The sequence below is a fragment of the Antechinus flavipes genome, chromosome 2 (assembly GCF_016432865.1).
Source record: "Antechinus flavipes isolate AdamAnt ecotype Samford, QLD, Australia chromosome 2, AdamAnt_v2, whole genome shotgun sequence".
In the NCBI taxonomy this organism is placed as follows: domain Eukaryota; kingdom Metazoa; phylum Chordata; class Mammalia; order Dasyuromorphia; family Dasyuridae; genus Antechinus; species Antechinus flavipes.
This window is the reverse complement of record NC_067399.1, coordinates 343,742,016-343,768,955: the sequence shown is the minus strand read 5'-3', so window position 1 is coordinate 343,768,955 and position 26,940 is coordinate 343,742,016. Positions and strand designations below refer to the sequence as shown.

Genomic DNA, 26,940 nt, shown 5'->3' with positions numbered 1-26,940 from the left:
TTGTTCAGTCACTCCTCAGTTGATCCCCTGAGTTTACAATTCTTTACCACAATAAAAAGAGGTGCTATAAATATTTTTGTATATATGGATCACTTTCCTTTTTCTTTTATTTTATTGAAGTAGATCTAATAGTGGTACAGCTGGGTCAAAAAGTATGTACCGCTTTACAGCTTTTTGGGCATAGTTCCAAATTGTTCTGTATAGTGGCTGGACTAGTTGTACCAACAATCCATTACTGTGCTAGTCCCTTCAAAGTGCATTGTCCCAAGCTTCAGAGGTTTTGTGCAGACAGCTGCACTTTCAGCGGAGACCCGTAAGTTTTTAGTTTTTTTTAAGGTGGTATAATAAAAGGAGAGGTGTTTACTACTTTTCTTTCCTATGCTCTAGTCTATGAGCAACCACAAGCACTTTTTTCTGCTGTGGAATTGTATCAAGGGTCCACACTTCATTGCAGCTGCTAAAAAGTATTAGTGTTTTTCATTGCTCTGAGATTGTTACCCAGGACTGTGATCCAGAACCAAATATGAGCAAAGCAAATGAGTCTTTCCTTAATGCTAGTAATAGAGTACAGCTTCTAGCAGTAGTCTTTGAGGTCTCCTGACCTTAGAGTGCTATTGTTTTAACAATCTGTCTGCCAATGATTCTAAATCTTCTGGCCTAAGAAATATAATAATATAGTTACATATTTCTTTCCCTAGATTTTAGAGAAGATGTAGCAGTGATCCTGAGATTCTCTAACCTTAGACTGCTATTGTTTTAACAGTCTGTCAATGATTCTTAAAAGTTTTCTGGCCTTAGGATAATCCTGCAAACATTGCTGACTATCAGATAGATAGTCTGCTTGTCAGTGATAACCAAGTTCTTGAGAATGTAGTGAATAGATCACCCCTCACACCTACCTGTAAGTCATAAAATTAGCAAATAAGTAACATGAAGCTCTGATTTCTCTAACTTTGTCCTATAAATTTATTTTCTTTCTCCTGGTTATTTGCTAAATCCTTTTGGAATTTAGGCTGCTTCAATTAGCATTACAATTACAATAAACTGTGCCCCTTGACTTGGAGATGGGTTCAAGTCTGCAAATTCTTTTGAGATATCCTGTGACACTGGTCTGCGACCCCTGGTCTTTTTGGGTCTCCTTTTTGAATCTCAACACTAACAAAGAGATCTTTGTAATTTCCCTCTAACCAATCTTACCATATCTGGGCTGAGAGCTCTTTGTCACCACTTACAAAAATGAATGTTGAAAACTATCTTTACATGTAATCAGAAATAATAAAATTCCTGTGTTACATAATGTATGGTCTTTGTGATTCATTGCTATAATCTCTTTGGTAGTGTTTCAACTTATATTTTTGCATCAATATTCATTAAAAAAACTGGTCTGTAGTTTCCCCTCTGTTTTTGCTCTGATTTAGGTGTCAAAGCCCTATTTATACTATAGAAGGAATTTGACAGGACTCTTGCTTTACCTTTTTTTTCCCCTTCACTTTATATAACATTAATTGTTCTTTAAATGTTTGGTATAATTTACTTGTAAATCCATTTAATTCTGGGTTTTTTTCCTTAGAGAGTCCCTTAGTGGCTTGTTCATATCTTTTTCTAAGATAAAATTATTTAAATATTCTATTTCTTCTTCTGTTAATCTGGGCAGTTTTAATTTTTAAAAATATCCTTCCGTTTCATTTAAGTTATTTTTCCTTTTTATTGGCATATAGTTGGGAAAAATAGCTCCTATTCAGTACTTAAATTTAATCTTCATTGATGTTGTATTCACTGTTTTCATATTTGGTAATTTGGTTATCTTCTTTTTTAAAAATCAAATTAACCAATGATTTATCTATTTTATTATTATTATTTTTAATAAGAGTAGCTCCTAATTTTATTTTTAGTTCAATTTTTTAAACTTTTATTTTAATTAATCTCTTCTTTGATTTTCAGGATTTTTATTTTTGTATGTGTTTGGCAATTTTTAATGAATATATTTGCTGTTTTCATTCATGTATCTAGTTGCATGTCTAATTCATTACCTCTTTTTCTATTGTTATTTAGAGGTTTAGAGATATAAATTTTAGGACTATAAAATTTAGATATATAAATAAAGATAAATAAAAATTTACACATTTAAAATTTTCCCTAAGGACTACTTAGACTGCATCCCACAGATTTTCCTTGTTTTTATTAACTTTAATGAAATTATTGTTTCTATGATTGGTTCTTGGTTCCATTCATTCTTTGGGATTAGAATATTTAATTTTCAATTAATTTTTTGTCTATGCTTCCAAGGATCTTTTGAATATGCTTTTTTTTTTGCTGGATTATGATCTCAAAAAAGGTACGTTTATTGTTTCCTTTTTTCTGCCATTGTTTATAAGGTTATTGTGTCCTAATACATGGCTAGTTTCTGTGAAGGGGCCATGTATAGTAAAGAAAAAGCTATATTCCTTTCTAATTTTTTTCCATTCAGTATTCTCTAGGGGTCTATCATATCTAACTTTTCTGAAATTCTATTCATCTTTTTAATCTCTTTCCTGATTATTTTATAGATTAGATATATCTTAGTCTAAGAAGGGTAAATTGAAGTTTTCCACTAGAATAGTTTTGTCTATTTCCTTCTATAGCTCATTTAACTTTTCCTTTAGAAATTTGGATGTTTTGCCCTCACTTCTGTTCCGATTTTTCCAAAAAAGAAAAAAAAAAAGAAATTTGGATGTTGCCATTTATATTCAGATTTTATGTTTTTTCTTAATTGATTTTAATGTTAATTAACATTTGTGGCAAAATGTTTTTCTAGTAAGTTTATGTTTTTTCTTTTAATTTATCTGAGATCCCCGCTTCTTTTACTTTAAATGGAGCATATTAGATTCTAATCTGGACCCTTATTTAAAGTGTAACTGTCTTTCTATTTCAAGTATGTTTCTATAAATAACATTTTAAAATTCTGGCTCCTAATCCATTCTATTATACTCTTCTGTGTTGTGAATTAATCCCATTCACATTCATACATTTGGCTGCTAACTATATTTCCCTCCATCTTATTCTCTTCTATTAACTCTTCTCTGTGTCTCTGTCGTCTTCTTCTTCCTCCTCCTCCTCCTCCTCCTCCTTCTTCTTCCTCCTCCTTCTCCTCCTCCTCCTTCTTTCTCCTCCTCCTCCTCCTCCTCCTCCTCTTCTCCTCCTCCTCCTCCTCTCCTCCTCCTCCTCCTCTCTCCTCCTCCTCTTCCTCCTTCTCCTCCTCCTTCTCCTCCTCTTCCTCCTCCTCCTTCTTCTTCCTCCTCCTCCTCTCCTCCTCCTCCTCTTCCTTCTCCTCCTCTTCCTCCTTCTCCTTCTCTTCCTTCTTTCTCCTTCCTCCTCCTCCTTCTCCTCCTACTTTCTCTTCCTCCTCCTCCTCTTCCAGTTAGTTTGACTTCTATTCTTCTGTCTCTCTTAATGGACCTTCCTTCTTATTATCTGATCCTTTCTAAGATAAATTACCATACTTAATTCTTTCAATGTTCATCCTTGCAAAACCTTGTGTTCCAATTTTTTCTCTCTCCTTCCTCACTTTCTCCCTTCCTTAGATAGCAAGTGATCCAATATAAGTTAAACCTATGCAATTTTCTATACAGATTTCCACATTTATCATGTCACACAGGAAAAATAAGATCAAAAGGGAAAAATAGAAAGAATAAGATAAGCAAGCAAACAATAACAACAATGAAGATAAAAATACTATCTTGTGATCCACATTCAGTCCCCATACTCCTCTTTCTGGGTGCAGATGGCTTTCTCCATCACAAATCTATTGGAATTGGCCTGAGTTACCTCATTGTGGAAAATAGCCATATCCATTACACATAATCTTGTTGCTGCTGTGTATAGTGTTCTTTTGGTTCTACTTACTTCACTTAGCATCATTCATGTAAATCTCTCAAGCTTTTCTGATATCATCCTATTGATTATTTCTTATGAAACAAAAAGATTCCATTACATTAATATACCATATCTTATTCAACCATTCCCCCAGGGATGAGCATCCATTCAGTTTCCAGTTCCTTGCCACTACAAAAAGGGCTGCTACAAACAGTTTTGCACAAATGGGTCCCTTTCCCCTCCTTTATGATCTCTTTGGGATACAGCCCAGTTGAGACATTGCTGGATCAAGGGATATGAATAGTTTGATAGCCCTTTGGACATAGTTTCATATTGTTCTCTCTTATATTTGCTACTAACTTGTTCTTACTAAATAATAAAAGTAATAAATAAGCATAATAAGGAAGTTAGGAAATAAGTATATTATTGTCAGATATTGTGCTAAACACTAAAAACATTTTCTGTCAAAGAAATTAAAGCCATTTCTCTAGTCACATAAAAAATACTCTAAATTACTATTGATTAGAGAAATACAAATTAAGATAACCACATATTTCAGGCTAAAATGACAGGAAGAGATAATGATAAATGTTGGATGGGATGTGGAAAATTGGAACACTAATATATTGTTGGTGGAACTGTGAATTGACCCAACCGTTCTGGAGAGCAACTGCGCATACCCTTTGAATCAACAGTATCTGCATGGATCCGTATCCCAAAGAGGTCATATAAAAAAGGAAAATGCAAGGTGCAAAAATGTTTGTAGCAGTCCTTTTCGTAATGTCAAGGAACTGGAAACTGAATGGATGCCCATCAGTTGAGGAATGGCTGAATAAGTTATGATATATGAATGTATTGGAATCTTACTGTTCCGTAAGAAATGATGACCAGAATGATTTCAAAAACATCTGGAGAGACTTACATGAACTGATGCTAAGTAAAGTGTACAACCAAAAGAACATTATACACAGTGGCAACAAGATTATGTGATAATCAGTTGTGATGGATGTGGCTCTTTTCAACATTGAAATGATTCAGGCCAATTCCAATAGACTTGTGATGGAGAGAGTCATCTGCATCCCAAAAAGAGGACTATGGAGACTGAATGTGTATCACAACATACTATTTTCACATTTGTTGTTGTTGTTTGCTTGCTTGTTTTTTTTTTTTTCTTTCTCATTTTTTCCTTTCGATATGATTTTTCTTGTGTAGCATGATAAATGTGGAAATATGTTTAAAAGAATTACACATATTTAATCTATATTAGATTATTTGCTGTCTGAGGAAGGGGAGTAGTGGGAAGGGAGGGAGAAAAATATGGAACACAAGGTTTTACAAGGGTGAATGCTGAAAACCATTGTTGCATTTTTTTTTAGAAATAAAAAGCTATTAAAGCTTTTGAAATTAAAGATATTAAAAATACCTTCTATAATCCTTCCAACAGCCTTGAGAATTTGATGCTGTTGTTACCCCTATTTTATAATTGAGAAGGCTGAAACAGCCCTAAGTTAAGTGACTTACCAAGGGTTATACTGCTAGTAAATGTGTTAAGATCAAATTTTAATTCATTGCTTCTTGATTTCAGGCCTAGAACTCAATCTAAAACACCTTTAATTTCTGAGAACAATATTAAAGGGATATGTTACCACATTAACCACTAAACTCATAACATCTCACTTATTAATCCCTGTTCTCTGAGACTCTATCCCAGTTTATTAAGTATTATATTTTAAGTAACTGGACCTCTTTCCCATAAACATTTGTTAAATTTTCTCTCAACCTCACTATTTTCTTAATATTAAGTAAATATTAAAGTTTTCAGCTTTAGTATTTATTAATAGTGTAAGAAAAAAAACCAAAGACAAAAACAATTACATTGTATAAACTGTGAGAAATACTGAAACCAAAGTCACCTTTATTCATAACTACAATTACTGCCTTCTCCCTAGTTCTGAAAATATAGTTCTAATATTCAGTTCTTCTACAATTCCAGTTAAAGTTAAAGGGTTTTTATTTGATTTTGGAGGGATTTTTTAAAAGAATTTTCTTCCTTTATTTCTCAAGATAAGGATTTGATTCATTTCTCTCAGGAAATGACATTAATCTAAGTTAAAGAAGAAATTTCATTTTCAAAATACTACTCATGTTTTACATTAAAGGAATTTGGAGAAATTTGATTTTAGTAAGAGCTCTTAATAGAAAAAAAATCTGTAGTATTATAGGTTTGTTGGGGTCCATGTTTTTAGGAAGATTTTGTCTCTAACTCATGTTCGATTTTCTTTCACAGAATAACACTTTTCAGGTAGTCTTGACATTTGATGAGTTTGATACCTACGCTCTCTTTCTTTATCCTACCAATGGTCTTCAGTTCTTTGCAACTCGTCCCAAAGAATCTTATGATATACAGCTTGAACTCCCAGCTAGAGTGGGTTTCAGCCAAGGTAAAGATGACTATCAGAAGAAAGAAGGGCTTCATTTTAGTGTAACTAGCACTGAGCAATCTGTGAAAAATCTCTACCAGTAAGTAATAAACATTGACCCAGTTTTTTATTTTATCTAAACTTTCATGTACTTGAATTTGGAGAGGTTATAAAAGCTACACAAAGTTTCTAGTCTCTAAGCAATATCTTTGTTATATACAAGAACAATTAACTAGGGAAAGATATGGCCTTCAGTAACAAAGCTTTTCATTTCAACAGCATGCCTATTTATTTTCCTAATTAGAGGCCATATATTATTAGTCTCTAGTTAGAATTAAATGATATCCATTAATTTTTTGTTTCTATTCCTATTCTACCAAAAATTATAAAAAGTCTCTTGTTCACAGAGGAGTGCTATATCATACTCTTTAATGAAAGCTTATTGTTAAATTTTCTAAGCGAACATATGAACCAAAGAAATTGGCAAACAAATCAGGGCTTGTTATAAGTTATAATAATGCAGAAAATGCAGTGTATGTGATAATAAGGCAGATACAACTTAAAAGTATTCCATGTTTCAGAGACTTGGTTTGTTAAATGCAAAATTAGGTGGTACAGCAGATAGAATACCATAACTAGAGTCAGAAAGATTAAAATTAAAATCTGGGAGCAGATACTTAATAGGTGTGTTATCCTGGGCAAGTCTTTTAATTTCTTTTTGTCTCAGTTCCTTCATCTATAAAGTAGGAGTAATAATAGTACCTGATTTCCAGAATTGAGAAGGTCAGTCAATCAATCAATATTTATTAAGTGTCTACTATGTGCCAGGTACCATGCTAAGTGTTGGATCAAATGAAATAATTATAAAGATCTTTGCATGATGCCTTACACATCATGAATGATATATAAATGTTATTATTTTTATTAAACATCTAATAGCTTTTTCTGCCTATTTATTTCCTTACATTCTTACCTCTTTATATTTCTATTAGGTTTCATGGTCTATTTAGACATATTTCACTATTTGCCTTCCAAAACACCCTTTTAGTTTCATTCATTTTGAGGAGATTTCTCTAAAAATTTTTCATTTCCCTCAAACAGATCAGAAATTCCAAGTTCAACAATCAATGCTTCAACCCTAAATTCAAGCCTCATTCAGATCCTTTGATTTAAATCCCGATGTACCCAACTTTAAATATGTACACATTTTCAATTTTAAATCAATAAAGGGAAGTCTTACTGTCCTTTGAATGCTACTTATGTAGCAATTATATAGTCAATTTATGTCCCTTTATTATCTCTAACTTTGTTTACTTACTAAAGGAAAACAAAATTTTGAATTCCCCCTATCATCAGGTTTTCCAGATGATCTTGCATTTAAGGACATAATAAAAATCAGCACCTCTTGCTATATATATGATATGAGAGAAGTGAGTAGTTCATATCCAGCTGAATGGTAATTTTAACACTTTAAAATTCATATTTTAATTATATTGGTATTTGAGATTATCATTAGCTGTTGCAAATAGAATTCTGTGAATGTGATACTTTTTATATCACATCAAGTTCATTATATATTCAAAATCTCTAAGATTTTCCCCTATCTTTTTCAATTTCTCTTTATTTGTCAGCTATGCAAACAACATTTTTTACAAACATTTAATGTATATATGGTAGCAAAATTTAACTTTGATTTTTCATTCTTTAAAATCATTTTTTAAGAACATTCTTTCTGCTTTAATGGGAAATGTTAGTTTTATAGAATTCCAGATGAAAATAGTGAAAATTTGTAAGAACATTCACAATTGAATTTTTATTCAATTCAATGAATTACAATTCAGTGGATTCAATAAATTATAATTCAATGAATTTTCAATTATACACATTAAGCCATATTCTTTATTAATTGATTCTTGATGAAATCCCATGCCAAAATTAATAAGTTAACTAAATGAAATCAGTTTGTTTATTCCATTTTTGTGAAGTTTGGTTTTGAGTACATAAATCAGGTTCTAAATGAATGCAATAATAGAGATGTAGCATTGTATTAAGATATTACTACTAGACTACTTGATATGCTTCATTAAAAAAAACCAAAGGATGGCTAGAATATTCTTTAGTAGGCAAATATAATTGTTATTACTGAGCTAATTGGAGATGTTTAAATTGAAAATTGAAGAAAGTCTGTATATAAACTGTTCTTTAGCAGAGAATATATGTAACTGTTCTTTAAATAGGGAAATTAGCAATTAATTTTGTGGACCAGAAATATTTTTTTTAAAGTTTCACAAACTCTACCATTTTGATTGTTTCTTTCTGTTATTACATATTAACTTTGTATTTTGCCATTTTCCCCATGGAATATTTTATATTTAATCATCCTTTTATGCATTTTAGCCAAACCAAAATCACAATTATGGAAATGAAAATTTTCTAGAATAAAAATTAATTTGAAAGTTGTACTTTCTATTTTGAAATGAAGATAGAAGCCTACACAAATGGTAGAAATTTATCTTCAGAAATGAAAACTCTTTCAGTCTATTCTGAAGAAGTTTTTTTCTCAAATTATTGTTTATTAAACTCATTTTCAACTTCTAATCGGGATTTGTAAGCATCAACTTTCCCAATTATGTTAAATTTTTGGATTTTTATCCAGGTGAAAAGTGAAATATTCACTCATCAGAATCAATTATATTAAATGAATATTTACAAAGAATTTATATGTAAATCATGGGTTCAGACCTGGGGAGGACCTTTAGAGGCTACTTGGTCCAACCTCCTCATTTTGCAGATAAATTAAATGACTTGGTGATCTTATAGTTAGTACTTTTTTTTGTTTGGTTTGGTTTGGTTTTACTGGAGATATACAAATAAATAAACCATAATTTCTGCCTTCATGGAATTGGTTGTTTCTAGACATCATGATTTTCTTGTTTTGGTGACAAGCAAAAAATCTGATTGAAAAATAATGGATTATTTATTAAATTTTTCAGCTACATTTTTGGGTATTAAGTGCATACAGAGCTTCTAAACAGATGTTAAAATAATTTATAAGAAAATTGTGGTATATTCACTTTCATTGCCATATTTGTTAGGCTCATCTAATTTTAAAATCACTAAAACCTATGGATTTGACCTGGTGATCTAGAGCAAAACACTTAATTCATGTTTTAAAGCAAGGTGAATTAACTCTACAAGAATATTCAGAAATATATATTAAAATAAAATAACAATAAAAATTGTTATTTTTTATTTAGAATAAGTAACCTGGGCATTCCTGGAGTATGGGCTTTTCATATTGGCAGCACATTCCAGCTGAATAATGTTGAACCTGCGAACTTCAGAGGAAACCTTTCCATAAACCATTCTCTGGAGCATTTTCTTACTAATGCTGAAGAGTACAGTGTCCTAGAAAGTAATTATGCTGAAGACAAAATGAATTATGTTGGGGGTTTTTATAATGAAGTTGACATGATGAATGATGAAAGTGAACACTCACCCAATGGGCAAGAACAAGTATCAAATAGTCATAGCAAAACAGAAATTTTACTTGACTTAAATGACAATTCTCATAGTCAAGTAGATCATAGTGAACCTAAACATGGTAATTTGTTTTCTTCACTGGAATCAGAGCTAAAATTCAAATTGCTGTCTCCACCACCTAGTCACATACCATTATCTCTTAAAACAGAATCTGACTTATTGTATCATCAAACTGAAAAAGGGATACAAGGGGAGGAAGTTCTTCTGATATCACAAAGCAACACTGCTTCTTCTCAGCAAAGAGGAATTAAAAACCCAGCTCCACCAAACACCAAGGAAGAATTCCTGGACCTCTTAAAAGAAGTTTCACCATCCTATCTTAAAAATGAAACTATACAACGCTACCCAGATGGAGCTATGTCTTCAGAAATGGAAGCTCTTTCAGACTATTCTGAAGGAGATGTTCTTACAAATTATTCTTTTCCAGAAAATAAACTACCATTGAATCATGGGAGGTATATTATGGGAATGGAAGAAGATAGCAATTTCAGTACTAATGGTAAGTATATTATAAGGCTGGGATATTAAAATTGTTTTAAAATTAGTTTGGTAGAATCAGCATTTTTCTATTAAACAAGCCAATAAATTCAAAAGTTTAAAACAATCATTACAATCCTTTGTATCTAGAAATGGACTGAGATTACTTTTGGCCAGATATATTGGCAAATTCTATTTTGAAACTCTTATCCACTAATTAACAATAACAATATTATTAAAAGTCATGTTCCATAAAATTAGAGGGAGAGAAATGAAATTGCTCATTACTACTAGGCTCAAAAACAAGACACATCATTTTGAGTTGAAAGGTTGGCAAAAATAAACCTTTTCATTTTGCTTTTTTAATTTTCAGTCAGTTTATATTGATGGAGTTATTACTTCTCTTTTTAAATCTCCATGGATGAAGACTATTGAACATTTGTTTCTGTTGTATTTTTTATACTGCCTAATGCAGCTGTAATAATACAGCTGGAAGCCACTCCTCAGCACTATGACTCATTGACTCTAAGGAGAGGCAAGGAGTGAAGTACTGAATATATTCTATTTTGTGCAGATAAGTAACAAAGTAATAGAACTTTGTATGAAATGATCGATTTCTCTTCCATTTGTGAATAGTCATTTTCTCCTGGCAATCATTATCATCAGATTTCTTTTCATTTCTGAAGATGTAAGCTTTTAATATAAAATTGATAAAGAAAATTTAGTTAAAAATAAAAGGATAATTTTTTTTGTATTCTTACTCATGAATATTCAAATCAGAAAAGGTAAGAGATAAAAAGTAAGAGGTAATATACTTAGTAAGTCACTCTTAGTAAGTTACTTAGTAAATTAGTAAATTACTATCCCAAAGATAAACTTTTATTTACTATTTTATTTTCCTTTCCCAATAGGAAAAAAATGTAGAAATATAATGTAATTTGAAAAAGACTTTTAGAAGTAGGGTATTGTGTAATCTTGGGTAAGTCCCATAACCTCTTTAAGTAATTAATTTTTTCATTTGTAAAACATATAATTTTAAAACAGTTTATTATAGTCATGATTCTTACAGATAATATATTGGTATAGATAATATATTTTGAATATTCATATATTTGTGTATATATAAATATAAATATAATTAAAATCATTAAATCTAGTGGATTATCTAGTAGAATTTATTTGTAAAGTAATCTGGTGCTATTTTTTTTTCTTTTTTGAGTTATTTTATGGCTTACTCAATTTTTTCCTGAGATTTGGATATTTAAATTCCCTATTTCTTGTTCTATTAATTAATGCATTTTATATAATTGTAAGATATTTATCCATTTCATTTGTAGGCATATAATCAGCTGAAGTTTCTAATAAATTCCTTTATTTCTTTTTTGATAATTTTGAATTCTTATTCCCTTGTTTATATGTTAGGATAATGCATCCTTTTCTTAGATTTTAAAAACAGTTTTTAATTTTATTTTGTTTTCAATTTTATTTCTGATTTTCAGAATTTCTATTTTGGGTTTTAATTACAATTTTTTAAGATGATTTTTTTCTCTTTATTTTTAGTTGTGTCCCAGTTCTCTCTTTTGTTAGTGGTAGACATATTTAGTGTTGTAAATTTTCCTGTAAGGACTTCTTTGACTGTAGCCTGAATTTTTGATATGTTGTCTCATTGATATTATTTTATTTTGGGGAAAAAGTTACTAATTTATGTTCTTTGACTCATCCGTTCTTTAGGATTAAATTATTTAGCCTTCATTTAGATTTAAATTATTTTAAAAGCTATTTTAATTATAACTTTTAATTGTTAATTATATGTTTAATTTATTTGTATTTCTGCATTTCCTTATGAGGTTTTTATGCCTATGAACAGCTTTTATAAAGGTATTATACATAGTTGAGAATATGAATATTTCTATTTTTGTTGCCTTTCCAGATATTTATTGGCAAAAAAAAGAAAAAGAAGTGATCTTTTATCAAATGACTTCTTTTACAATATGTTCTTGATAGCTAATGGACAGAAAGAGATAGTGGAAGAGGAGGAGGGGGGATAATGATTTGAAACTATTAAATAAGTTAATAAAAAAGCCGCAACAATATATTAAAATGTATTTTCAAGAATATGAGGCTATTGTGTATTGAAAAACTATAAACATAATAGATGATAGATTTTTATGAAAAAAGTAACAAAACAGATAAATCTTTGGTTAATTTGATTAGAAAAAAAAGAAAACCAAATTAGCAGCATCAAAAATGAAAAGAGTGAATTTACCACCAATGAAGAAATTAAAGCAATAATTAGGAACTATTTTGTCCAACTATATGCCAACAAATTTGACAATTAATGGCAATAGATGAATATTTACAAAAATATAAATTACTCAGATTAACAGAAGATAAAATAAAATACTTTTTAAAAAAACATTTAGGAAAAGAAATTGAACAAGACATCAGTGAATTCCCTAAGAAAACATCTCCAGGGCCAGTTGGATTTACAAGTGAGAAAACCTCAGGAGTATCAAAGAATTGGAAATGACTAAAAAAGATTATACAACAACATTAGGGTAGGCACTAAATTTATGGTGGAAAAACAAAGAAAAAAAGTGAGTTCTTGCTCTCAGGGTGAAACATTTTATCAGAGGACACACAGGGGCATGATAGAGTTAGCTCTATACAGTGTGCAGTAGCTGATTGTTAAATTTTCAGTATGAGCATTTAAACTTCAGAAATTATCAGTCACTACAAATCAGGGCTTGATTTATTGTTTTGTTGATTTTCTAGACTTAGGAATGTGTTGATAAAGGTTAAACTATGGGAAAAACCCTCACAGTGTCTTATAGGCATTTTAAAAATGTATATTGCTTTGGAATTTTTTTCTGACTTTTTGCTTTCTGAATTAGTAATAGTAACCTTCTGTTTCAGCAGGCATTGCTTTTTGCCAGCATTCAAATTTGTTCTGCTAGGCCCTGTAATATTCTAAAACTTTTTTGCAATTTCTTTTTCAAACACACAAATAACATCTGATTTTATGGTGAAGTTTTCTTGACTTAATTTTAAGGAGCTCTTCTTTTTAACATGGTCATTTTTCACATACATATCCTTTATTTTCAGTATCCATACATCAAGCTGCCAGCAAGGAAACATGTGAACAGAACCACAGTCAATGCTCTCAGCATGCTTTTTGTACAGACTATTCCACGGGCTTCTGCTGCCACTGCCAGTCCAAGTATTATGGAAATGGAAAGCATTGTTTGCTAGAAGGTAAAGAGATTCTATTTCACTTCTGCAAAGGTCTTTTGGGAACTCAAATCAGCTCAGAGCTAGGTTGGGCTATTTATTGAAAACTTTCCCCTCTCTTTCTTTCAGGTTAGCTGTAGAAGTCAATCAAAGAGGAAGTAGAGATTTTTTGCTCAGAAATTAGTTTTCTAAAATGATCTATGGAATTTATTTTTCTGCACACATCCTATCTCTCATTACTGTGGATACTGGAAGTAACTTCTTTCCATCTTTTAGATGCACCTCACCGAGTCAATGGGAAAGTGAGTGGCCGTCTCTACGTAGGACAGACTCCAGTGTCCTTCAGTGAGGTAGACCTGCATGCCTACATTGTAGGGAATGATGGGAGAGCCTATATAGCCATCAGCCATATTCCTCATCCTGCAGCCCAGGCCCTGTTGCCCCTCACTCCAATTGGAGGCCTCTTTGGCTGGCTCTTTGCTTTAGAAAAACCAGGCTATGAGAATGGCTTCAGCATTACTGGTAAGTAATACAGTTCATTTCTGGAAGAGCACATGTTTAATTGAACATTAGATTATTTGCTGTAATCATGTCCCAGATTTTTAGTACAAAGTCTTGATGATGTCAAAGTTGCATTTAACCCAGCAAACATTTACAAAAGCATATGCGAGGAACTATGTTAGGTTCTAGACACACAGATAAATAATAGTGCTTTTAAAGAAGGAAGGAAGATAAAATTCATATTCATAGAATATTATGATAATTCCATAATTCAGATAAAAGTTTGGTAAATACTTAAAGTTTTCTGTCACTTTCCTCCACTAATCTAAAGCCTAATCATGGTATGGGTTTTCAAAGGCTAGATCAGTGGAATATAATTTCTATTTAAAAAGGATCACAATGTAGTGACAGACTGTATTTGTTGTCTGAGAACTATTATGCCCAATTTCATAAAGGTTCACTACCATTACTCATTACTTTCTGCCTTGTCAAGTCAAATTGCTTATATTGAATCTTCATCCTTTCTTTTTAACCTCTTCACAGCTTTTGACATTATTGATCATGTTCTTCTCTCAAATACTCTCTCATCTCTAGATGATTTTTATGACACTGCTTTCTCCTGGTTTTCTTACATTTTCTATGTGGAATTTTCATCCATGTCATGATTAACTATGGATGTTAGCCGGACCATAGTCTTCTTTTCCCACTCTACTGTTTCACTTGTTAATTACTTCAGCTCCCATAGAATCAATTATTGTCTGTATACAATGATCCTTAGATCTATTTGCACACATAACTTCTATCCTGAACACTAGTCTCTCTTTACCAACTGCCTATTGGATGTCTTAAATTGGGTGACCCATAGACATGTTACACTCAGAATATTTTTCCCCAAAAAATCTTTTGAACATTGCTATGACTATTTTGGGTACCATCCTCCTCCCAGACACTCAGCCTTCTGCCACTATCTCACATCCCTTACTCTTCTCTGAATTTCCACCACCCCATTGCAGGTCCTCATCACTTCACACCTGGGCAATTGCAATAAATTGTTGCTGGTGTGTCTGTCACAGGTCTTATTCTGCACCAGTCTATGCTGTGGTCAGCTTTCAGATTGATCTTCTTAACCTCTGGTTGTAACCATATCATCATGCCTCCCTCCTCTCCTCCAATCCAATAAACTCCAGTAACTCCTCATTAATTCCAGAACCAAATATAAAATCTTGTTTGGTATTCACAAGCTTTCATAACCTTTCCTTCTCCTATCTTTTCAATCTTCTTACACCTTTCTTCTTTTATAGACTATGCAATCTAGTGTCTGATTGCTGTTCCTTCTGACAAAACATTCCATTTTCTCATTCTGAGCATTTTCTCTGACTGACCTCTCTGCTTTTGAATGCTCTGTCTCCTTAATGTACCTCTTGGCTTATTTATGCAAACTTGCCTAATGCATGGCCTCAGTCCCTGGGCACTGAAATGACTGCATGCCATCTTTCTGATCAAACCCTGTTAGGGACAAGTAGGCATTGCTGTCTCTGAGATATGCCATGCAGCCTGTAAAGAACCACACCTAAGTGTGATGGGTGGGGCAGGTTGATTCTCTGAAATCCCCCATAGCTGTGAATTGGGAATGAAATAAATCGGAAGCAAGAGGGAAGAGGAGAGAGGTCAGAGAATGCAACTGCTTCTCAGTCTCCTCAGTATCCTTATTATCCTCTTACATGAAGGGATCCATTCTGCTCATCAGAATTAGATCCCCAGCAGTTACTAGTAGGTTGCTCCTGTAACAAATGGCACCTGAACAGGGATACAAGAAGCATAAGAAACAAAGAAGCAGCAGCGCCCAAGAGCTATTCGAGAACTATTCGTGAGTTATTTGTGAGTAGGATGCTCCCAGGAGAGTTCCTTCAGTAACTCCAGGGGAAGGAAAGGGAGAAGAGACCCAGTAAGACTTTTTCAGTCAGGATAATTAAATGGGCCAACACATTAAAGGACTAAACCAGGAGACTGGTGAGAGACTTATAAAAAGTGTCTGTTCTGACTATAGTCCTCCTCTCCATTTGTCAGAAAGTTTGCCTCCATGACATCTCACAAGATTCAACACCTGTATGCCCTATTAGCTGTTAGGGCAGGCCCAGGAGGTAAAAAGGGGCTTGCTCTCTGAGGCAGGAGATTGTGTCTTGCAAGAATTAAAGGAACTGCTAATAAGTTCCTTGAATGGTGAGGGGTGTACCCTCTTGCTAGATCTCCTTCTGGTCAGAAGCACCAACTCCAGCATTCTCTCTTCTGTGGCTCCATCGTTGCAGTGCTGAGTGGGCTGGGCACAGGGTAATCCCGGAAGAGAGAAAGCATAAATAGACAGCTTTGAGCAGAACTCGTGTTCTTGCTTCCTGTTACCCCACTGAGAGAATGACTGAATAAAAGACAGGTTGCACCTCCCAATCATCGTCTTCAAGTGTTTATCCAGGAATATCCCAAAGACTGGTATGAAAGACTCTGGCAGCCTAGAATAGTGTGCCCAGACAGTCTGGTGTAAGTGGCAGCCCAAGTGTGGGGTTGAGGATAGAGGCCAGGGATCTCGTGAGCTGGCTAAACCAACCATGGGAAGGGAGACAAGACCTCGAGACTGCTAGTCACTCTAGGAAGAAAGACGGGACAAGTTTTTGTTATAGGTCTTTGTTAGGGTCTAGGATTGGGAGGTGCTGAGGAAAGAAGTTAAGGTTTTGGAGATTCCCAGACTGAGGTGCTTAAGGAAGCATTTGTCAACATGAGAACTCTCAGTTTTTTTTGTTTTTTTTTTTTTTTTAACAAAAAAGGGGGAGTTGTTAGAGGCAATGAGGCATTGCTCTCTCTGAGATATGCCATATAGCCTATAAAGGCTACACATACCTAAGTGTGAAGGAGCAGGATAATTCTCCAGAAGCCCCCCACAGCTGTGACTCTTAACACACTTTAAGGAATTGCAAAGCAGCCTTTACTGACTCAGATGTTGCTTGTGAATTGGGAATGAAATTGGAGGCAAGAGAAAAGAGGACAGAGGTCAGAGAATACAACTGCCTCTCAGTCTCCTTGTATCCTTATCATCCTCTCGCATGAAGGGATCTATTCTGCTGGTCAGAATTAGATCTCCAGCAGTTACTAGTATGTTGTTCCCATAACAAAACCCCATCTCCAGTGTTCAGAGAACTTGAACTTTCTCTCTATAATGACTCACTGTGACTTCCTTGAATTTTCTAATTAGGATTTGGTCTAGAGCATTTTCTAGATCTCATTGGATAATTTTTTGGGGGGTGTGGGAGTTGGGAGGTCACTCAATATAGCTCTGCTTTGTGTTCATTTAACAATATTGCTTTTTTGTTTCTCTTCTTCAACTTTGTCCTTCATTTTTATATATTGTATTCCTATTCAATTCTCCCTTTTGTTTCTTTGGAAAGATTTACCACCATGAATTCAAATTTTTCTCCTTTGCAAATTATTTCTGTTGTTGTAGGGTCCTGCTTTTATCTCCTGAACAATTAAGAAACATTCTGCTGTAGTTCTATGCTTGTTTGATAATCCACAGAGTCCTCTGCCTCATTAGTGTTGATGCATCTTTTTTGTTTGTTTGTTTACAATATTTATTCGATTCATTTGGAGTTTCACCTCATTTCACCACATTAACCTATTATTTCAAATCAGGAAGGTCATTTTCCCTTCTATTATTAATATCTATCCTATTGATTCATCTGTTGTGCTCATTATTACTCCTGAAATATTTCACAATTTCAGTCTATTTTTCTCTTTGATGGTAGTTTCTGGGAGTCTGGATCTCAAAACGATTTCAGTCTCTATATTGGGACATTAATTTTTTTGTTGGGGCAAGGAGGAGTATAGAACTGGCTTCAGCTGGCTGCCACTTCTATTTCCCTTGAGTCTGATTGGAGGCACATACATCTAATGGTACTCTGTCCCAAATAACTCTGTCCTTTAGGGGTTTTATTCTTGTAGTTGAATATTGGTTTAGTATAGCAAAATAACAAAACAGATGGACCATAAAAACCTTCTTATGCTTCCACATCATCAGCACGGGTGAAAGATGGGGGAAGATTTGATTCTTGTTGCTTGCTACTACGTAGTCATGGGTTAAAGGCATAGTTAAAGGCACTACTAATAGTAGTGTGGACTGGTAGAGACTGTGGTAGTAGCAAGGGAATTATTAAATGTATACCAGAGCATAAGCCCAGTGAATCCCATTGTACAGATTATTGAGCTAATGGGAGAAAGAGTGTTGAATGAGTACATTAGATAATAGGGATAAACCTTTCTGTTAAATCATCAATTTGTCACCTCACTAGAGCTTTTAAGTGTCTTAATCTGTAGAGACAGTTGCAATAAGTTTATGTCATAAGTTAATATTTTGGAATTTTGAGAGATAATGAGGATCAGAAAAAAAATGTCTAGTCCTCGATCTAAGTCCCCATGAGGCAGCTACTAGCCATCACCCTAATACTTTCTTTTTAAAATTTCTTTCTTTTTTTATTTACAAGGTATATGCATGGGTAATTTTTCCAATATTGACCCTTGCAAAACATTTTGTTCCAAATTTTCTCCTCCTTCCCACCACCCTCTCCCCTAGCTGGCAGATAGTCCAATATATGTTAAATATGTTGAAATACATGTTAAATCCAATATATGTATACATATTTATACAATTATCTTGCTGCACAAGAAAAATCAGATCAAGAAAGAAAGAAAAAAAACTGAGAAAGAAAACAAAATGCAAGCAAATAACAACAGAGAGAGTGAGAATGCTATGTTGTGTTCCACATTCAGTTCCCACAGTCCTCTCTCTGGGTGTAGATGACTGTCTTCATCACTGAACAAGTGGAACTAGTTTGAGTCCTCTCTTTGTTGAAGAGTCCATCAGAATTGATCGTCATATTAGTCTTGTTGTTGCCATGTATAATGATCTCCTGGTTCTGCTCATTTCACATAGCATCAGTTCATGTAAGTCTCTCCAACCCTCTCTGAAATCATCCTGCTGGTCATTTTTTACAGAACAATAATATTCCATAGTATTCATATATCATAATTCAGCCATTCTTCAATTAATGGGCGTCCACTCAGTTTCCAGTTTCTTGCCACTACAAAGAGGGCTGCCACAAACATTTTTGCACATGACCTTAATACTTTCAGCATTACTTTGGCTTTATATATAACTTTCATTTCCTTGTAGTTATTTACATGTGTATGCATTGTTTCCCTTAGAGAATGAAAGCTCCTTGATGGTAGGAGGCTATTTTTGGAGAGAATTTGTATATCTAACAGCAATCATATTGCCTGACATGTAGGGAGTTAAAAAATGCTTGGTGAATCGTTGTTCACTAGAAAGTTGACCAATTCAGATAGGAGTTATAATCTCTGTCAATGAAAGAACTAATGACTTACTTACCCCCCCCCATTATCTTTAAAATCAGGAGCCATAAAAATTTCCTTCAGTCATATCCTTATAAAATCCCTATCTCCATTTATTTTTAATTGTGTATTCAACCCTTATTAATTTATTGTTTTCTCTTTTTAGTATTTTTTCCCAAAATTCATGCAAAAACAACTTTTAAGTTTTACTTTTTACATTGTTGAGTTCCAAATTATCTCCCATCATCTCTCACCTCCATTCATTAAGAAGGCAGGCAATTGGATAAAGGTTATATGCTTGTGCAATCATGCCAAACATATTTCCATATTGTTACTGTTTGTCCTTTGTTTTTGAAAAGGACCAAAGACATCATGAGGTAATGCCTTGATTTGCATGTGAATTGGATTTAAGTGAAATAAAGTGAAAAAAAGTCTTCAATTTCACTCTTTTCCAGTGACCAGACAGAAATCAAAGCTACTGATTTTAACTTGGGACACGATAGGTGATCTTAGTGTCTGATATATGACCAAGCTCTAAGTGCTCCACAATATTGCTTCATACACCTTCATAGCTATTGGATCAAATTGTTCTCATCTACCCATTCTACTTGAAGAGGGTTTTGCCTGAGGTAGATATCCTCTTAATGCATAATGATTTTGAGGTCTGTCAGTTACCATCAAATTGGTCTAGCCGTTCTGCAGAGATGACTTACCAGGGTGTGTCTGCTGCACATGCCATGGAGCCACAGGCAAGAGTTAAATGCCAAAGTTAAGATGAACATGTAGATGAACATACAGCCTTGAAAAAAACTCAGCAATGCCTCACACCAGAGGTTTTAGTCCTCCTTAAACAACCCTATTTTCATGCCATGAAAGAGAACACAGACCAATTAAAAAAAAAAAAAAATGGTCCATTGCATTCAGATTCCATCAGTTTTTTCTCTGGAAGTGGATAGCATTTTTCATCATAAATTCTTTAGAATTATCTTGTATTTTTATATGATTGAGAATATCTTAGTCATTTATGGTTGATCATTGTACAGTATTACTGTTACTGTGTATGGTGATCTTCTGGTTCTGCTCATTTCTATTCATGTAAGTCTTTCCAGGTTTTTCTGTAAGCATCCTGCTTATCATTTCTTATAGTATAATTAACACTCCATTATAATCACATGCCACATACAACTTTTTCAGCAATTTCCCAATTAATGGACATCCTTTAGATTTCCAATTCTTTTCCATTACAAAAAGAGTTGCTCTAAATATTTATGTACATATAGATCCTTTTCCTTTTTAAAAAAAAATCTCTTTGGAATAGACAGTTATTCTGGGGCTAAGGATATGCACAGGTTTTCTTTTAATTTTTAAAAATATACTAATTTAAAACTTAAATACAAAACAAAAAAAAATTGCCTTGTGCACAGCAGACCACAAGAAGATTTTAAATATGAAACAATAAATTTTGATTTCAAGAAAGGCTATATAATAAATACTACACACTGGGTTGAGAGCTGCCCATCTTTTCTTTGTTTCCTTGTAGATTCTTTTTTCTCTGCTGTGTATTTTTTATTTTACTCTTTTTTTTTCTCCTTTTCTCCTCTCTATTTCCCCCCCAAGAAGGCTACAATTACGCATGGATATATTTATACATTCATGGGTATATTTATACATACATAGATATGCACATATATACATAGATATCTATAATAATAGAAATGTATACATATATGTATATGTATATATATATATGTATTGTGTGTGTGTGTGTAAGGCTGTATTACATTGTTCTATTTATTTAAAGGTGAATAACATTATCCTTCATAAGTTCAAGCCTTTCCACGTTTTTTTTTTTAATAAACAAAACTGTATTCACATGAAACATAATTATTAAATATTTAGCTTTTACAATTCCTTATCCTATTAATAACAGTTTTATCAATTTTATGTTGAAAAGCGTGTGATATATTGAAAAAGGAAAACTGCTCATGAGGCAAGAGCAGATAAGTGTAACAAACATACGATAAGAATTGTTGCTGTAGACTGTGTTGACAAACTGGAAAACATCCCAGCTCTGTACCATTTAAATTAATTATGAGTTGGTTAGCACATCTTTCATTATTAAAATTTCTATTCTGATTTCAATTAGCAAAGCTTTGTATTATAAATCAAATAAAGCATGCATAGTAAAATGCTGAATTGTAAGTGCTTGACATTTTAAGTAATTTTTCAGAGATTGAATAGAAGAGAATCTTTTAGTAAATTCCTCCTCCAGTATACCATCATCCTTTCCATATTTTTTAAATCCACCAACAAATCATCTAAATCTACCACAACCAATATTCCAACCAAATGTCAAATGATTTTAAATAGTCTAAAACAATATTTATTAATATAGCTGATATATGGTGTAGTTTCCCTATTTTTCTCTTTTGATTAAACCTATTTTAGTTTTAACTTTGATACTATCTCTGCTTTTTTCTCTAACAAATTCTACTCCTGTTCATTATTATTATTATACCTCTTACTTTCTATTACTGCTGACTCATCTGTTTTACTTCTATCCACTATCTTGCTTTGCTATTAAGTAACCTAACCCCCTTCAAGGATCCCTTTCTTATACTCTTCTTTCATCCCTCCTTCTACAAAATTTATCTCATTCATGTTAATCTACACACCCTGTGTGCTCCACCCCTTATCTACCTTCCCCCTTATTGCTTTATAAATTTAGAAAACTTTTATATCTATCTACACATATATATGTGTGTATGTATGTATGTATTGTTTCCTCTTTAGTCCATTTCCAATGAGAGTAGGATTCCAGGACTACCAGCCTGTCTTTCCTATCTAATTTCTGTGTCACTTCTTCCTCTCATACTTCATAGGAATAACATAATTATTCTTTTTACCTTTTCCTACATAGTTTTTCTTTTTAGAATTGCATAATATTCAGCTCTACTCCAGTCTTTCTTTCAACCTTCCTAATTATAAATAACAATCTTAGAATATAGTTTACATTTCCATATACAAAAGGTAAATAATTTTTCCTTATTCATTCTTTGTAATTAGTCTTTGATATTTACCTTATATTTCTCTTGGATCTTATATGTCAAAGTTTTTATTAAGTTCAGGTCTTTTTGCAACAAAATCCTCAATGTCTGGCAGTTTGTTGAAAATATTCTTTTTTCATTTAAATTATGCTTAACATTGCTGGGTATAATATTTTGGCTACTAGTCTAGTTCTTTTGTTCTTTGTAGTGTTCCAATACCTATAGTCTTTTAATGTAGCTGCTTGCTAGGTCTTTTGTGATTCTAATTGTGACTTCTGTATTTGAATCACTTTTTTTTCTTGTTGCTCTTAATATATTTTTTTTTGACCTGGGGATTTCAGATTTGGGCTATGATTTCTTGTATCCGTATAGGATAGCTCTTTTAGGGAATGATAGGTAGATTTTTTTTCCTACTTCTACTTTCCCCTCATGTTCTAACACTTCGGGTTAATTTTCTTTAATTTCCTATATTATTATGTCAGTATTCTTTTTTTATCATAGCTTTCAGGCAGTCTCATTATCTCATGTTTTTCTTTTATATCTGTTCTTTTTTTTTCTTAAGAGATGTATCACATTCTCTTCGATTTTTTCATTCTTTATATTTTGTTTTATTACTTATTGTTATTTTATAACTTCACTGGCTTCCCCTTGTCCAATTCTAGTTTTCAAAGAGTCATTTTCTTTTTTAAGATTCTGGATCTCCTTTTCTAATTGTTTGACTTTCTTTTCATAATCTTGTTTTTCTTGGATTTTTTTCTCAGTCTCTCTGATTTCATTTTTAAAGTCTTGTTTGTGTTCTATGAATTATTTTTGGGCAGATGACCTTTTACATTACTCTTTAACATAGGAGAGGCTTTTTTTTTTTTGATTCAGTATCCTCCTCTGAAGATGAACCATGGTATTTTCAATTTCCATAGCCACTTTCTATGTTGGATTCTTTCTCATTTGCCTATTCTTTTTTTTTTTTTTAAATATATCACAAATTGTTAGTGTAATCATCTCTAGTCCTGGAGTATAAGGGATGGTGTCTCTGGCCTCAGGTCCTCCCTCTAGCCTAGAACTCAAAACCAAGAACTCTATCCTCCTGTAAGTGCCATAGACAGCAGTAGATGTTTTCAGGTCGTCCCAGAAGAACCACTGTTCTATCCCAATTCTTTCTTTGTTTTTACCACCTTATATGTACTCTAAGGTATTCTTTTATTTTATTTGTGTGAGAAATCTGAAGAGCTTGGAATTTCCTGATCTACTCCATCATCTTCCCAGAATCAAATTGCTTTCCAGAATGGTTGGATCAGTTCACAATGCTACCAATAGTGAATGTGTTCCAATTTTCCAACATCCCTGCTAACATTTCTTATTTTCTTTCATATTAGCCAATCCGATAGGTGTGAGGTGGTAGTTCGTAGTTGTTTTAATTTGCATTTTTCTTATCAATAGTAATTTAAAACATTTATATAATTATAGATAGGTTTGGTTTCTTCATCTGAAAGCTGCCTGTTTATTTTTTTGGCCATTTATCAATAAGAAAATTACTCACGTTTTTATACATTTGACTCAGTTCTTTATATATTTGAGAAATAAAGCTTTTATCAGAGACAACTGATGTAAAAAAATTTCCTCCCAGTTTTCTGCTTTCCTTCTAATCTTGTCTGCATTAGTTTTGTTTGAGCAAAACCTTTTAAATTTAATGTGATCAAAACTATCCATTTTGCATTTTATAATGCTCTCTATTTCTTGATTAGTCATAAATTCTTCTTTTCTTTAAAGATCCTCCAGGTAAATTATCACTTCCTTCCTAATTTGCTTACAGTATTATCATTTATGTCTAAAACATGAACCCATTTTGACCTTATCTTGTTATAGGGTATGAGATGTTGGTCTATACCTAGTTTCTGCCATACTTTTTTCCAGTTTGTTCAACAATTTTTGTCAAATAGTGAGTTCTTATCCCAGAAGCTCGAATCTTTGGATATATCAAAAAGTAGATTACTGTAGTTATTGACTATAGTGTCTTGGGTAACTAACTTATTCCACTGATCCACTACTCTATTTCTTAGCCAGGTTTTGATGGCTGATGCTTTATAATATAGTTTCAGGTCTGGTATGGCCAAATTGCTTTCCTTTTACATTTTTTTCATTACTTCCAGATGAATTTTGTTATTTTTTTCTTACTCTATAAAATAAATTTTTTGGCAGCTAGATTGGTATGGCACTGAATAAGTAGGTTAATTTAGTTAGAACTGTTATTTTAATTACATTCTGTTCATAATTTCTTATAGCACAATAGTATTCAATCAAAATCATATATAACAATTTGTTCAGCCATTCCCCAACTGATGGACATAATGGCTCTTTTAAAGGTAACAAACAATGAGAATGTGGGGGGGTAGTGCTCAAAATTATAGAATCATCTAACAACAACATAAATGTTTTGGAATATTATGCAAACTCTATCAAGAGTATTGACTAACCATGATTATACATGGTTACTTACTCAGATAGAGATGAAAACTTGAGAATGGAAGATTTAATTTTTTTTTTGGATGTGGCCATGTAGAAATTTGTTTTGACTACATGTTTGAAGTGGGTTTTGTTTCTCTTATATTGTTATTTGAGGGAAGTGTCTGGAGTAGGAGGATAAGAATTTGGATTCTGGCTATTGAAAACAAAATATTTTAATGAAATATTAGTCTTTGATTCTATAAATTCCAAATAAATTATTATGTTTAAAAGCTTGATATCCTCATATTTAAGCAATAGTTTGTTTTCCAAGTAGAAGACTTCTTTTGTAGGAAAAACTCAGTGGAATATATTTTCTTTTCCTTTTTGATCTTCAAATTCTTCCAAAATATAAACTTGTTATTCACTTGTGTTTCATTCATGTCTGACTCTTTTTGACTGCATTTGGGGTTTTCTTGGCAAAGATACAGGAATGATTTGGCACTTCCTTCTCCAGCTCATTTTACAGATGAAGAAAGTCAAGTGACTTACCCCTGCATCACAGAACTGGTAAGTGTCTGAGGTCACATATCAGCTATGATAAACTTAGCCCTTCTTAGGCAAGTAATCCAAGACAATTCTAATACAATTGAGATGGAAAATGCCATTCCCATTCAGAAAAAGAGTTATGGAGGCTTAATGCAAATCCAAGCATATTCTTTTTACTTTGTTATTGCTTTTTTTCCCCTTTATCATGATTTTTCCCTTTTGTTTTGATTTTTCTTTCACAACATGACTAATACGGAAATATGTTTTTAAAAAAGAAAGGAAATGAAATGATGAGCAGGATGCTCCCAGAAAAACTTGTAAAAACTTATATGAACTGATACAAAGTGAAATGAGCAGAATCAGGAAAACATTGTATACAGTAACAGTAATATTGTGTGATAATCAACAGGGAATGACTTAGTTGCTCTCAACAATACAAAAGTCAAAAAGTTCTGAAGGACTTATAATGAAAAATCTCTAGAAATAGAACTGATGAAGTCTGAGTATATATTGAATCATACTTTTTAAAAAATTATTTCTTTCGGTGGTTTTTTCTTTTGGTCTGTTTTCTTTTTCAACATGAATACAACAGTCATGGAAATATGTTTTGCATGCCTACACATATATAACCTATATCAAAATATTTGCCTTCTCATGGTGGGGGTGGGGAGGACAAAAAGAAGTGAGAGAATTTGGAACTCAAAAAATTTTTAAATAAATTTTAAAAATTGTTTGTACTTGTAATTGAGGGGAGAATAAAATATTAAATTTTTAAAAAATTATAAAGAGCCATAAATATATTTGTGCATAACTATATTTGTTTTGCTTAGGATAAATCCCTCCCTTATTGTATATTATTTATCATGTTAAAATCATGGCTGATTCTGACTTTGGCTCCTTGATACTTGAATTCTTTCTTTTTCACAGTTTACATAATTTTTTTTTCATTTTACCTGGAAACTGGATTTTGGCAATAATGTTCCTAGGATTTTCTGTTTAGGGATTTTCTTTCAATTTCCATTCTTTCTGTTTCCACTTTGCCCTCTGCTTCTAAGAGATTTGGGAAAGTTTCTTTAAAGATTTCTTAAAATGGGATTGCAGCCTTTTTGTTGTTGTTGTTTTGGTCATGACATTCAAATAAATTAGTGATTCTTAATTTTTTTCTCCTCAATCTGTTTTCTAGGTCAGATGTCTTTCCTGTTAGATGTTTCATATTTTCTTCTATTTTTTCAACTTTTTGACTTGGTTTTAATATTTATTCTTGCCTCATTGTCTTTTCTTTGGTCCATTCTGATTTTTAGGAAGGTTTTTGTTTGGACATAATTTTATATCTCTTCAAGTTGTTAATTCCCTTCCAGTTACTTCTTCCATACCTCTCATTTCTTTTAAAAATTTATTTCCTCAAAGAGTTTCATTTTCCTCCCCCACCCCTTTTTAATTTTTTAGCCTTTTTTCATCTCTTGCAGGAATTCCAGTTCAGTTGATGT

The 26,940-nt window shown here is 32.6% G+C and overlaps 1 protein-coding gene across 3 annotated transcripts in view; it reads left to right on the top strand.

Annotated features, from left to right (window-relative positions):
- The window catches only part of NID2 (nidogen 2), a 117,351-nt gene that overhangs the window by 17,461 nt on the left and 72,950 nt on the right, over nucleotides 1–26,940 (top strand). For all 3 annotated transcript variants that reach the window (XM_051977941.1, XM_051977943.1, XM_051977942.1), the window contains exons 3-6: nucleotides 6,140–6,372; nucleotides 9,530–10,314; nucleotides 13,398–13,547; nucleotides 13,800–14,045. In XM_051977941.1, coding sequence (XP_051833901.1) covers nucleotides 6,140–6,372; nucleotides 9,530–10,314; nucleotides 13,398–13,547; nucleotides 13,800–14,045 — 1,414 coding nt within the window. The remainder of the gene's footprint in view (nucleotides 1–6,139; nucleotides 6,373–9,529; nucleotides 10,315–13,397; nucleotides 13,548–13,799; nucleotides 14,046–26,940) is intronic.